This window comes from Eurytemora carolleeae, unplaced genomic scaffold (assembly GCF_000591075.1).
Source record: "Eurytemora carolleeae unplaced genomic scaffold, Eaff_2.0 scaffold291, whole genome shotgun sequence".
Classification (NCBI taxonomy): domain Eukaryota; kingdom Metazoa; phylum Arthropoda; class Copepoda; order Calanoida; family Temoridae; genus Eurytemora; species Eurytemora carolleeae.
In genome coordinates, this window is record NW_019396567.1 from 72,027 (window position 1) to 87,127 (window position 15,101).

The 15,101-nt window shown below is 34.3% G+C and overlaps 3 protein-coding genes across 5 annotated transcripts in view; all 3 read right to left on the bottom strand.

Annotated features, from left to right (window-relative positions):
* The window catches only part of LOC111705625 (plasma membrane calcium-transporting ATPase 1), a 34,768-nt gene extending 33,825 nt beyond the window's left edge, over positions 1-943 (bottom strand). For both annotated transcript variants that reach the window (XM_023478231.1, XM_023478228.1), the window contains exon 1: positions 707-943. The gene's annotated coding sequence lies outside the window, so the exon portion shown is untranslated. The remainder of the gene's footprint in view (positions 1-706) is intronic.
* Positions 944-4,418: 3,475 nt separating this feature from the next.
* LOC111705617 (uncharacterized) lies at positions 4,419-10,867 on the bottom strand. 2 transcript variants are annotated; one of them, XM_023478215.1, is made up of 10 exons: positions 10,778-10,867; positions 10,112-10,329; positions 9,531-9,610; positions 8,306-8,492; positions 8,133-8,233; positions 7,078-7,890; positions 6,210-6,716; positions 5,739-5,843; positions 5,381-5,456; positions 4,419-4,799 (listed from the first exon to the last, which is right to left on the bottom strand). In XM_023478215.1, the coding sequence occupies exons 1-10, from the start codon at positions 10,794-10,796 to the stop codon at positions 4,659-4,661; spliced, it is 2,247 nt and encodes a 748-aa protein (XP_023333983.1). In that variant the 5' UTR covers positions 10,797-10,867; the 3' UTR covers positions 4,419-4,658. The 2 variants fall into 2 exon arrangements, with proteins under 2 accessions (XP_023333983.1, XP_023333984.1); XM_023478216.1 differs by having other exon boundaries at positions 10,112-10,326; positions 10,778-10,864.
* Positions 10,868-11,041: 174 nt separating this feature from the next.
* On the bottom strand, positions 11,042-14,162 carry LOC111705618 (transcription factor MafK). Its single transcript, XM_023478217.1, has 4 exons — positions 13,960-14,162; positions 13,139-13,263; positions 11,626-11,763; positions 11,042-11,148 (listed from the first exon to the last, which is right to left on the bottom strand). Exons 1-4 carry the CDS (start codon positions 14,020-14,022, stop codon positions 11,058-11,060), a joined length of 417 nt encoding a protein of 138 aa, XP_023333985.1. The 5' UTR covers positions 14,023-14,162; the 3' UTR covers positions 11,042-11,057.
* Positions 14,163-15,101: the final 939 nt, after the last annotated feature.

Genomic DNA, 15,101 nt, shown 5'->3' on the forward strand with positions numbered 1-15,101 from the left:
AATCAACTACGACAGTCACGCTGTTGTAGTTGTACAAGATTCACCGAATTGAGGTGCACGCGACACTTATCTGGGACGAGACTTAATGAATAGCTAGGAAGATCTAGTTGAACCGGTTCAAGTTAAAGAGAAGTGGTTCAAATCCTTCACACTATTAATTTAAACTGAACGTAGACTAAATTCATCCTGGTTAATAGGGAATAAACTTACTACTTAGTCAAACTTTTATCTATTATTTAAGATTCATTAAGAATATCGTAAAAGGTTTGACATATCTTCAAATGTCAAAAAAACGTACACAATACTATTAAGTTGCTGAAAATTGATTCGAACGTAAAACATGCCTGCCTCTTAACCCATGCGTCTAATTTACCTCGAAACTTTTGACCTACACACTACTCATCTGTTTTTAGAATTCGGAATTATGGATTTTACCGGCAGTCCAGGAAACATAAATTATAAATAATAAGTAAAATGTTCTACATGAACTTCAAACTGGTTTCAATAATCATTATGCCAAAAAAATTAAGTTAGCCGAGATATTTATAAAAACTTGTTTATGTGTGTATAGAACAAAAAATTCGAACACATACTTTCATTTAATAATAATTTGTTTTGAACCTTACGATCTATTTGTTTGCATTTAAAAAAAAGAATATCTAAAAACTACGGAAAAAAAACATTGATAAATTGATTGATTAGTTACCTGTTTGTTCTCCCTAATGCTTGTATACAATTTATCTTAGATCACTTTGGTTTCTTCGGTCTCATGACCGAACACGAATGATACTATTTACTGGTAGAGGCAGACCGGTAAAGTGACAGTATCTGCAGCCGACCGACGGTTATTGTTTTAAAAGTTTAAAATATGTTAAATGTATTCAATTTCATTGTCCCTTAAACTATTGTCAATTGTTTTTTTTAAGTGCTGCCCAGACCTGATTTGTTTCTATTTTAAGCTCAGGTCTAATGGAGGCTGCAGGCCGGGTGTTGGTGGAGGCTGGATCCAGGTTCTGAGGCCGCCACTAACTCCTCTAACAAGGCCAAAATACCTAACTTATCAATCAATGCACAGACATTGAATTCAGGAGCGTCATAAGAAGGGGGAGGGAGGGGCATTACCAGGGGGGGGGTATCAGAAGAACTCATCTTATACTACATACTTATATGTTAAGAGGACACTGTTTAAATACTCTAAATTGCGGACAATGTGTATTATGTCATACTTTACAATTTATTCATTGTATAAAAATTGATAAATAGGTTAATTACCATGCAAGATGATTTTATGGATTTTAATTGTTTCCAATATTACTTGGTACGTAAAACTAATTACAACGAAGTTCATCCTTTCTGTTTTGGAATATTTTCATTCAAAATCTGAAAACAAAAGCGTAGAAGACTTTAAATACTTAAAATTTAAAATGCATAGCCTCACAAAAAATTTTGTTATGACAAATACGAAAAATATACATTAATGGGTGAAAATTGGTTCTTAAGTTAACCAGGAACTCTAGTTCACCCAAGGAGATATTGAATAGAAGGAGGGGGCGATAGGGTTTCCGTACACTTTGCTGTGACGTTTTTGGACTACTGAAGAACTAGTTTTTGCGTAACAAAAATAATAAAGATTGTAAACAATAACACAAATGATAAACAGACATCTGGCGCATCTGACGAGTTAGATGAACTTTCACAGTTTACTAACTCATGTTTGTTTACATTAGATCGGCTGCCTTTGTTATTGTTGTTACGCACAAACTAGTTCTTCAGCAGTCCAAAAACGTCACACCAAAGTGTACGGAAACCTTATCGCCCCCTCCTTCTATTCAATATCTCCTTGAGTTCACCCATGGGTTTCTGACCATTTACTGCAAATCCTTTTCATATTTTGACTTACAGATCTTTTGGAAATTATCTTTTTTAGATACCATGATTTGAGATAGTTTTTTATGTTTCTTTTCTTCTGGTATAACAAAAAATAATTGCGTTATTATTGATTATAATGGTTTGATCAATTATCATCGTGGAGAAATGAAGCAGAGAAATATGTTTTTAAAAATGCGGAAATAACATCTGCTTTATTTACAGCCTGATTATTTTCTTACTTCAGATATCGACTTCTTGGGGGCCTAAAAAAGCTCTTTATTTGATTTTTGATGGAATGCTTTTTTATATTAGTTAGAAAGGATTTCTTTCACAAAACTTTTTCAGAGGGAAACGCAAACTTTTGTTTGCGTTGCGAAACACATTTCGCGCAAAAATATTGCAGAATTCTGTTTTATACAATTTTATTTATCAAATTCGTAAAAAAACAAATTTCATAGGAATTACGGTGTGTTTTGAATACTGCATTTTAATTTACGAGACTGTACTTTTTGTTTGTATTCACAAAAGAAAAGTAGATAAGTTGCCCCCAATTCTTAAATCTTTGCAACCTGATGACATATGTCCGTAAAGTGCATGACGTTTGTGAAAAAATGCGTAAAGGGCTATTTTTTGCGCAAATGTGGTTCGCAACGCAAACAAAAGTTTGCGTTTCCATCTGAAAAAGTATCAATCGATCGGAAATGTTCCAAAGATATCAAAACTGTACACTTTTTTAAAATTGAACCATAGTGATGTCTTAAAGATTGTTTTTGGACACAATGTAGATATGCATTCATATTTAAAACTGTGATATCGGCAAAATACTGTAATTAAAGTTTAACATATTAAAGGTTTAGCTCATTAGATATTGTAAAGAAATTTAGAATTTAAGTCGGGTAAATCAGTTTCTTTCCTAAGGGTAAATAGTGTGTTTAGACTTCATCCCAAAAAAATGAAGTGAATTAAGTATTTATTCACTTCGAAAATATGCAAAACATTAAGACTTTAATTGGAAATCACACAATGAATAATTCAAAGGAAACTCGTCGAATCCAGTACGTCAAAACGACTAAACCGATTGGACCCCATTTTTGTGAAAACGCACACAGGCTCATCACATTGAAAAAAGCAAATTTTTGGAAAAAACAATTTTGAAATTTGTAAATTTCTCAGATTTTTGTGTTATTTCCCATCACTAGTTATGCCATTGTGCTAAAGAAAATGAAAATATCTTATTTCAATTTTAATTGCAGATTGGGCATAACAAAATTCTCCTACTTCGAAAGTTCGAACTTCGCAGACCCCCCCCCCCCCCCCCGTCAACTAAAATAGGCCAATTTTAATGCGATTTAGCAGTATTTTGCCTGAAACTTCCCAAAACTAATATAATAACGAAACCCAGCGTTTAAATCTTTAAATCCAGGGCTTAAATTAAAATTTAAAACTAAAATTGAATAAGCAAGTAAGACGAGTAAGACCAAGAGCCAAGCATGGCCTGATGATACATAAGTCTTGTCTCATAGCGAGCTGGTGCATGTAACAAAGAAATGTAAAACAGAGTTAAAAATTTCTTTATATCCCGGAATAAAGCAATTTATCGTAACTATTGGTATCATTGGTACGAAGGATTAAAATTAATTCCTTTAGGATATCATGTGGTCAGAAGCCATGTCGGAAATAATTTTAAAGTGTTCGCTGTGGATATCGATTTCATGTGTGGTTAATAGGTTATATGGACTTTTTAACTAAAAAAGGTTGAACCGTTGTACGCGTTGAGATAAAATTAATTAATCTGCAAATCTACAAATTATAATCTATATAATAAAGCTCTTGGCTTATATACAGGGTGTCCCGATAAACATGGGAATTCAGTGACGAATTCGATATCGTCTTTGTAATGAATTAGCATTGTAATACCTGATTTCAGAAGCCATAATATAATATATGTATTCCATGTTTATTGGGACACCCTGTATAGTGTATATACATATAAATATATATATTTATATATGTTAGCTAGCCGGCCAAACGGCTAGACCAAATGTGCGAATTTTTTCACCTTCAAAGTCCACTGAGTCCACTGAGTCCACTGAATCCACTTCTTTTCAAAAATTGAAATTCTTTGCTCATATGTATACATTTATATATTAGGTATAGCTAGCCAAACAGCTGGACCAAATATGCCGAACTTTTTTGAGGGAACTCGTTGCAGGTACCCCAGGGGTGACATAGGCTTAAACAAACATTATTATCGATACTACACCCAAAGATTATTTTGGAATCTGTGCATTTACCAATTAGTTGAAACCCATACAATACAATTAGTGAAATTGAGGTGAAAAAATTCACTTATGATCATTTAAGAAGAAGAAACTTTAGTTTCTTTAATTAGTTTTTATACATACTTGGTGAATGTCGTGTAATACTAACTTCATCAGTTTTGAAATCCAATACATAAACTTATATTTAACAGTATTATCAATATACGATCATCAACAAAACTAAATTTATTATAATGAATCTGAACAGTACATTTACTATCTTTTCCATTCCTTATGGAAAAAGTAACATAATTGAGATTTAAATTCGTCTAATAATTATTATTTCCAAAAATCAGTAAGCCATGGATCTTAGATTTACCAAATCGCATTTAACATGTTTCATAAAAATATTATTTTATTCACGATTAAATATTCTCGTATTTTCCATGTTTTGGTTCTAAGAATGCAAATTTTGAATTGACGGAACTAACTTAAATCGGTTTAACTAATTTTTATCTGTAAACAATCTTATTCATTAGATAAAGCCTCTGGTTCTGTCCTGAATGGCCTGTACACATATCCCCATTCTCTTTGATGTCTGATTTGAATTTTTTCGCTAGTAATTCCATCTACTCCAGCTTGATTCTCAACTGCAACAGCTCCCTCAATCTGTAACAATCATAATACACCACTTGTTTTATAAATGTAAAAAACTCCAGCTGATGAAATATTTGTGCATATTTTGGACATTTATTCTCAGCTTAAGTGCAACTTACCCTTAAAATCTAAAAATTTCTATTGAACGGGGATTTTAATCCCTTCATATGTTTATTTATTGTTCAGAGTTTAAACGTAGGAGTAGACTCAACGGACAACGGTAAAACAAAAATCTACAGAAAAGTCCCCCCGTGATAAAAAGGAAAAACAACCCATACATGTAAATATTTTTTCAATGAAATACTTTTCAATGTTTAATTTTCAATTATGTTAGTATTTACTAGACAGTCCATGATTTTTAATTTCTTCTTGATTTATTCCCGCTTTTTAAAGCCAGTTTAAAAAAAAACGCAACCAATATCAATACATAGTTCTTCCAACCAGCTGCTAAAATAGGTTCTTTAACAGAAATGGTTTCCAGGTTATAAGAATTTAAAACAAATGTTGATCATTTACTTTATTTTTTTGTTAATCTATTCAACTCAGAACTGTTAGGATAAACGGATGAGAATATTTTGATTTCGAAAGTATACCTGAGGATTGTTTGGTGGAAACTGCCTGGAACCAGAACTACTTAATCTCCAGTAGCCTTCATTCATACCATAGAACCTGAGATAGGCATCGGCATTAGCGAGACTCAACACCAATCACGCTTTAATCCAGAGGTATATTTCTAATAATCTTTTCAATCATGTATTAGGTTTGTTGGTTCCGCTTGTAATAATCTTCAATGAGATACTTCTTGAAAATATTAAAATTATTTTCAGCCGACAGATGGAAAAAAAACTTTCCAACTTAAACTCCAATCATTCCCCTCCTCCATCTTCAAAAATCTTTGCTTTTGATCATTGCCTTGTTTTTTAACATGAATATTAAAAACGTATATCAAACCTGTCATTATCATCAATATTTTGAAAGTCTCTGTAGGGTTTAGCGTTTCTTATCTTGACGTTCAACCCTTTAATGGCAGCATCATCTTCAAAGAGGGATATTTCTCTGAAAAAAAGCTAAATTAATTGATTCAAATTTTCTTCTAACTGACCCAACTTATGTTCTCCGAAAAAGTCGTATTTTCCTATTGACAAAAAATAAAATAAAGAAATTTTAGTGTCGTTTTATCACACTATGTAAGTGCCTTAGTTAGATTTTATTCAGAGGCATTCTAGAACTAATTTTGATGTACTTTTAAAGAGAAAAATCGAATCCGGTAAAAAAATAAGCGTAATCTAAATCACAAAAAAATCAAGTCTGAACATGAAAAAATTGTGATAACGACAGAAATTAATTTTCTGAGACATACAAAACTTCATATTTTCAAATAGTTTTAGGAAATAAAAAATGGTTAAATTAAATTGCTATTACTTGTCTGGTATTTTCGTCCATTCTCCCACAATATTCTCAAGTTTGGGACACTGTAGAACTGCATGTTGGAGAAGAACGTTCAAGCTCGACTTGGTTAGGAATCCTTCTTCAACAAAATGATCACTATCCATTCGTATAGTAAACTCTCTCAGGTTCTGTAACGAGTTGGCCTCTAACAAACCAGATATCCAGGTATCATCGAAAGCCATTCCTCCAGAAACCATTTCATTTGGCAAATTCTTTACACTCAGGGTTTCAAGGAGGTCTGCGGAGGCAACCAAAATTTGCATTATCTTCAAATTTATTCGTCCAGTCAAATCCAGATGCCGGAGAGATTTCCAAGGATATTTTAGAACCTCGAGTTTCCAGTATGTCCAAGGAGAGTCGATATTTAACAATGTTCCTCCTATATCCCGATTGTGATTTGTATGGTTCTCTATAACTGCTCGATCTACCGTGTTTTCTACTGAGAAACAACCATCAAGTTTCTGCAAACACACACAATACCTAGAAATAGATCAGTTTGTTTATTTACTTTGGTTTGTAAGAGTGAGAGAGGCACACCAGCAGAAAGCTTGTGTCTTAGGTAGTAGTACTAGTAGGTATAACAGGTGGTGCTTTAAAGAATAAGATTCTATAGGGACCCTGCATCAGAGCATATAGTTAATTAATTGAGAATATTGGAAATACAAATTCTGTTTATAAAAATTGGCAATTGGCAAAAATTATTATTTACTCCTTGTTGTGTCTTTTTTGACAGCTTTAAGCTTGTAAACTTATTTACTTTAAAGACAAAGGACATCTTTATCAGACAAACTAAATGGAATTAACTTTCACGAAATTTTATAATAACCAAAACAGAACTAACCTCCGGAGTAATATAAGATCATATGTGTGCAAAATATGTGTAGAGCAGTTGAGATATGTCAGCTTCTGTCCACTCTGAGAGAAGTAGGAATTAAAACAGGAAAATTTCATACTTCCTGTCAATTTCTTGAGTTTTGAAAACTTCTTTAAAAAATCACAGACTGCCCCATCCGCAATATGCTGATCCCGTTTACAGGCATCGCTGAGGATAGCGGTGGAAACTCCCTTAAGCTCCAAGATATTAGGACAAATTGTAGCGAGCTCGTTCAACTCCGACACCTCAAGCTGTTCCTCTGGACCCAAAAACAGTTCCGTTAGGTTAAGCACAGTTTTTGTCCGTTCCTCCTCAGATAGGAGCTGTGCTAATCTAGCAACAACAAGTGGAGTAAACCCGACATTAAATTGCTGCAGATTTTTTAAATATATCAGGAAGACATAGAACCCGACTTCTAATGCAGGACCAACAACATTCTTGTTGGCTTTTGCTCGCGACACTAGTGGTGGAAAGACTATATCTCCGAAAAGTCGAAACTTTCGGAGTTTGGTACATCCGAAAGATGTTGGAAAGGTTTTGATCAGTTTCTCACATTGTTTAGGAGGAAAAGGACGTTTGGCTAAGCATGGCGGAGTAAACATCATAGAATCTTTGATATACCACTCCCGAGGTGCACCAAAATCTTTCTGTAGATAGAGGGCATTCTCCCAGGGACCATTGAAACCTTGATCAGATTGTTTAATTGATCTTCCAGAGATTGCAAGTAATCCTTCCTCTGTTACATCTTGAGCTAGCTGGACCTCCAACTCACTAAGATTCCTAAAATTGCATTAATATTTTTTCGTCTTGTTTTTTTTATTTAAATGTGGAAGCTCATTTTTTTTATTTCAAGCTACATAAATAAAGATAACCATTAACCACTCTTTTTCTTTTAACTATTTCCATCCAAGTATGAACTTTAAACTAAACTTTAATAAAGTTGTTGAACCTCCAATATTAGTTTAAAAAGACTCATTAAACTCATTCAGCTTCATATACTGAATCCTAAATATTAGTATTACCTGCAGTACACTGAGATTGCCCTTAGTATCAGGTCATTGCAGAGAGAGAGAACCAGCCTGCTGAGCTTGCAGCTATGTTTGAAGGTTGATATCAGCAAGGACTGAAAAAAAAGATAAAATAATAATTATTTTAAAATTTTAAATAATTTTCTTTATCTTTAATAGAATATTACTTCGGATTGTTTTGACCAAAAAGCAGCAGCATTGGGTTTCTGAAATCGTTGCCTGCATGATACAAGCATATCCAGAATGAAGTATTGCGCCTGATATTTATCCGGAATCTCCCAACTAGTCAGAGAAGGACTGGTTAGCATACAGAGAATCATCAGCTCAACGCCCATCCGTCGGCGGTTATCATACCTGAAATCAAATACAATTAATTTTTTCCAGGGGAAGAAGTAATTCCAATTTTTTATTCCCCCTTCCCCCGCCCTCTAATGTTTTTGGATTTCCTTCCCCAAATTCGATAACTAAAAGGATATAATTTTTTAATATTTATATTGTAGTGTTATTGTGGCAATGGCAAAAAAGTTGAGATTGATTATTTGTATGAGTATATGGTTTCTTGGAATTCATTTCCCATCATTATACTTAGGGGGTTGTCTTCTTATACTTCTCCAAGTTCCCAAAATTAATTTTTTTTCCATTTGTAGGTTTGACTATTTGGAAAAACTATTGAATAGTAAGTATTCTTTTATCATAATTTTTAACACGTTTTTTTATGCTGCATTACAACTATTGGGGAAAAAGACTCCCTTTCCTTCACTTCTTTATCTGCCAACCTTCCATTTATTTTCTATCTTTCCTTCGGTCACCTTCCCTAACTACCCTACCTTCCCAATACCTTCCCCTTACTTTCCCATTCAACTTCCCCTCCTTTCTCCTTCCCTGTCCTTTCTGTAGTTCCCTAACCCCTATATTCCTTATTCCCTATCAACCTTCCCCTTTACCTCTCAATCTTCCCCTTCCCTACTTTTCCTCTTGCCCACTTATCTCCTTCCCTAACTATCCCATTTCCAACCTATCCCCTTCCCTACCTATCCCTTTCCCGACCGGTACCCTTCCCCTTCCCTACCTATCCCCTTCCCGACCTGTACCCTTCCCCTTCCCTACCTATCCCCTTTTCGACCTGTACCCTTCCCCTCCTCTTGGGTATTAGAATTAGGGTGAATTTTAAACACTCCTGAATTTTTTTGCTGTAGTATTCTTACTATTTTTAAAAGATAAGATAAAGACAAGAGAAGGCAGCAATTGAACTTTTCTTCCCCAAGGTAAAAGGGTGTCTTAATATCTTTTCTTCAGGACCAAAAAGTTTTAGGGCTTACAAGAATTTTTATTCTTATCCAAAAAATATCCACCGACACCAGGTTAACAATAAAAATATTGGCCCAATTTTACCTATTAAATATATCTAATGCGAGATAGAAGAGATCATTGAGAACCGCATGAACCGAGTTCTCCTGCAGATATTCTCGAACCTGCAATAAATTAAGATCACGTGTTTCATTAATCTAAATTCTTTTTTATTTAATACTAATAAATAAAATAACTTGAAATTTTTCTTATTTAAATTTTAATGTTAAATTCATAATTGTTTTTACTAGGTTCTTCTGGGATCCAGATCCGTGGATCCGCGTGTTTTTGCAGATCCGGATACGATGAACCAAAAAAGTTGCGGATTGGATCATAAGCAAATTCATAACAGTTAGTATTAATTCTGTTCCGAGTATTTTATCTTTTTCTTTCGAAAGTCAGATTAGTTTCTTGTTCTATAATTAAGTCGCCAGAACATAATCGGAACTTAGTATTAGCAGATAGTCTGCATATTTACATACTCGCAGAACCTAATCGGACCTTAGTATTAGCAGATAGTCTGCATATTTACATACTCGCAGATAAAGTAACTACAAACAAAAATATTCCTGCGATATAAAACAATCGTTTTTCAATTGATAAGGAAACAACTAGACTGGTTTTACCTGCTGAATGAAACTGTTGAGATATAGATAATCCCTGTTCCAAACAGGTCTGGTCACCTCTCCTTGGATCCCTCGAAGATAGAAATTTTTCCCGCCAGATTTGTCTCCGAGGGAATACTCAAGCTTGAACCCTACTCTGTGAAGATGTTTAAGAAGAGAAAGCTGGCAGATTAACTTCAAGGAATCTGTTTTCATCCCTACTTGAGCTCCGGATACTTCTTAAATATTTAAAAATTATTTTTGCATTCCTCCAATAAATCAAGTCAGGTAAATAAAACGTTTCTGACACAGGGGTTATTTATTTTAATATTTCGTGGTGGCGGGGATAGTTTTACTTTAAATAACAATTTCTTTGCAATTCTTTTTTTCGAAAATTCAGTTATTCCAATTTTCTTAATCTAATTACATGAGAATTAGGAAAAGCTAAAAATTTCTCAGACGACTTTCATATTTTAATGCCAGAAGATTGGTCTGGATATAGAGACCGGGGTTTCAGGTCGTCATGAAGTGTAATCCTGTAAAAAGGCTCGAATCTATATCCAAAGTAACCAAACATGGAAAAACTTCTTCTTTAAAGTTTCACCAGATAAAAAATTACTATTTTTTAATATATTAAACATAATTCACGAAAAATCAAAAATTTTCTGTTTCTTTTATGACTAATACCTGAACGATCTGAGGCCATTTTTGGTTTTCACGTAATAAACGTGTCTATGTTTACATCACATATTTTTATCACATTCACAGTTAACTGTGCAACAGGGAAATATGAAGGTTCAGTGCTATGTAGTTGAGCGGATATTCTGATCACTGGGTAGTGGGTGTGTATAATCGAAGATGAATATATTCCATGCAAACACATTCAACTAGTTCAGCAGAATCCTTACTATCTTGTTCAATTAGTTCTTTCTTTATCTGGCTGAAAACTGAACAAAGTTCTCACTATTTAGTCAGAAATCCGTTCTTCCGGAGAGAAAGGATATTCAAGATCCTCGTTCCTAACATCAAGATTATTTTCTCGAGCAAAATCAATAATTCTAAAAAAAAGATTATGAATAATTCAATGCCCTAGGTTAGATTGTTCAATGTTCGTATTTCAAAGATTTTTTTTTCAATAAAAGCGAGTTCCAATGATCTAGCAGAAGTTGAAACTTTTGGATAAAATAGCGCTAACCTCCATCAATTAAATTTTATACACATTGTGACAACTATTAAATTGGAGAAAAATGTGCTTAATTCCTTCATTTTAGTTTTCCGATTAATTTGCAGGTCTGCTGCTTATCTATTTATTATTTATCCCGAGATTCACAAGTTCTGACCTCGGCCCAAATTACTGATTAAAACATTTGGAAGAGTTTTAGTATGAAATCATTTGAATAAGAAAACACTTATTAGTAACAACTTTCTAATTATTATTTCCCAAAAAATACATATTTTTATTATCCTTAAATAGAAACCGGTGATAAAATCCTAAAACGCACTTGATTTGAAGACAGATAATACGTAAAATTTACCTGGAATATTGTCTCTGCATTGTTTCAACACGCTCCCGAATCCTCTGGTTCTCCTGCTCCAAGTCCCTTAACTCATCCAGCTCATGGTTTCTCTCAGATTCAAGAGTAGATATCTCTGCGTCTTTCTTTTCTCGGCAACTTAAGTTAATATTTTTTTAAAATAAATAGATTAACAAAGAAAAGAGGAAAATTTTAAGTAGGTGAGAAATATCTTTAAAGTATTACACCTTTATTTTAAAAAATATATTTTATTTGTAAAAAGGTGTAAAAGATAATTTTGTTATTTTAGATCAAAGGCTCAAAGCCCCTCACAACTTAATCAACAAAGAGTGCTATGTGCACAACCATGTAAGTAGTGCAAGCGACTGTAATAATCTGTGCACATACATAACAATATAACTTTTAACATCAAATGAAGAAAAACTATGCAGCATAGAAAACAGTTTATTAAAAGTTAAAACACTATGAAAGACAACCCGTCTGTGTGAAAATTTCATTTTTTAAGTTTGTTAATAAAATGAAAGGACAGAAAGATATGCCAGTTCAAATAATCTGGCTAAAATTAAGATTGTAATGCAAACATTCCAAATATTTCCAATACGCTTTGGAATTACGATTTTATCTCAAAAAATATATAAACACTTATCAATATTTGTCCAAAGCAAAATAAAAGACAATAATATCCAGATTAGAAATGGATAAAAAAGAAATAGAAACTGCTCACAATTTATATTTTTATTTTAAAAAATCAAAATTAGAAGGAAGATAATCAGAATCCACAGCAGATGAATCTCTCCTACCACAAGTTGATCCTCTAGGACGACCTCTCCTACCACAAGTTGATCCTCTAGGACGATCTCTCCTACCACAAGTTGATCCTCTAGGACGACCTCTCCTACCACAAGTTGATCCTCTAGGACGACCTCTCCGACGTCCTCGACTTCCTTCTTTGAAACCTTGAAGTCTGTCAGACTTTTCCCATCCTTCTAGGATTACTTCCCACTCTTGACTACACATATTCCATCTATTGGGACCTTAAGGATGGTTGTTTCCCCTGTTATTCTTGGCTGGCCGCTAATAAGGTCGATACTGGTGAAGGGCAAGCTCAAAACTTTCTTTTTCCTTTGGTTTACTACTTGCCAATTTCATTGCTAACCTAACAAGAAATAAGTAGTTATCCACAGTTTTTTCTTTGATGAATGCCTCATGAAATGGAGATCCAAATATTGTAGTTCGAACAATGCCAGATTTGATTGAATCTTCAAAAGTTCACTTAGCCGATCTAACATCAGAAGCACCTGGACTGCCACCTGGACTGCCACCAAAACGGCCACCATGACGGCCACCAGGACTGCCACCAGTTTTAGAATTATGTCGCCTTTATACATGATAACTCGTTTGCTATCCAATTTGGATCTGTAGGTCATTAAATTAAGAAAACCTTAGTTTTCTCAAAATTACGCACATCAAATGAAAATGCACTTTACTTTAAAATTCTACTGTAAAAATATACCTCGTAGCGTAGTTTCTATTTTTCAGGGTTCTGCGTCTCTGCTTCAGTCTAATGGCGAGCTCTCTGGATACTCCCTGATCTTTGATTTTCTTGTTCAGCTCTTTTATTTCAATATTTATTAAATCCTAAAAAACAACAATTCTACAGTTAAGAAGCAAAATTCAGAAACTTTTCAGGAGTTAAATAATCAGACGTCATATTATTCAATGTTCTCTTGTTCAAGCTCGTAATATTTTTTAACCGAGAATTTTGGATTAGGTCGTCAGAAAACGCAATGTGCAATAAGCATGGCATTGTTTTAAGTTTCTCTTATGGATCTATACTTTACACCCTTATCTAATTCTTTCCCCAGAGTTTGGCTTAAACTTTAAATAAATATACGGAAAATATATGAGTTTTCAGTTTGTAGAAAACCTTTTTTTTTTGTTAATTGTTTCAGTGATCAGTGATATAAATATTATTATCTACGCTACATAATGAACGACTTTTGGATCATTTTATAATGACCACTAATTTTCACCAAAATTATCTTTAATTATGTTGCATTATTTTAGAGTTGGGGTTGGTAGGACAATTTCTGATCCGATTGCTGCGACTAGGACAGGCTAGGGGGCCGAGCGCTGCGACTAGGACAGGATAAGGGGTCGAGCGCCGCGCCTATGACAGTCTAGGGGGCCGGGCGCTGCGGCCATGCATGACCAATTTGATCCATATGTGCTACATATGAGATCCATGCACAAAATTGATAGGAGGGGGGGGGGGGCAAAAATCGTACTATAGGGAATTACCCAATTATAATCTTAAAGGTTAATCAAGGTTACCTCATCGCTGATGACTCTCGAAGCCTCTGCATCTGGCCTTAACTCATCTTCAAAATTTGACATGTTTCCTTCAAACGTGCATAGCCAACGCCTTGAATTATAGGATTTAACTGTGATCTAAGGCTGAAAAGACAACACTAAGTAGTACTCTTGCATTGTCATTAAACAATTTGACTGTGTTCAGAAATCAGCTGCAGCTGCGCAGAACTATATGTTTACAATGTTAAAGTATTTCTTTGCGCAGGTTGCTCACAAATATGATATAGCGGTATCATCGGAATAACATTTCATGATTTCTGTGGTGTATTTTTCGACCTACACATATCCGCCATACTGTACTTCTGACCTACGCCAAATACGCTATACTACACATCCGACCTACTAGCACATGGTATTACAGCTGCTATATTGACTTGTGGCCGCAGCGCCCGGCCCCCAAGCCTGTCATAGCCGCGGCGCTCGGCCCCCTATCCTGTCCTAGCCGCAGCGCTCGGCCCAGAAATTGTTTTAACCTAACCTAACCCTCAAATAATACTAAAATAAACAGCTGGCGTAGGTCCGATATTGCAGTAGGTCGGAAAGTTAGTAGGTCAGAAGTTCAGACCCCCCCCTCCAGCAGGAATAGGGTTAAATTTGTTTACACCGACCGGTTTTTTTTACCGTCCTGCATTCTACCCTATGCATCACAAAAATTTCAAAAAAAATCTTTAAAACACTATACATTAAGCCTATCATGGTATGGGGGGGAGGGGGTGTTTTCCAGCCCCACCTGTGGCTTTTTTCTAAATAACTGACATAAAAGGGCTGACATTAGAATACTAAAACTTTTTCACTAACTTCATAGTCGTGAACAAATTTAGCAAAAAAAAATATTTTATGTATATGGTAGGGTGGAGTACAGTTTCTAAAAAAAATCAGAAATGGTAAATATTTTTTTTTATTAATTAAGCTACAGACAGGGCTAACATTTATATATTTAAAAAGCCCTTGAAAATAGATGTATATGTGTTACACATGTTAATATTTGTCAGAAGTAAAAATTATAATTTTTGAATTTTTTTCCGACGTACTTTTGTACTTTTTTAAAAATCCTCCTTTGCACCCTTACCATTAAAGATAGAGGTATAATTTTTTTAGCAGGG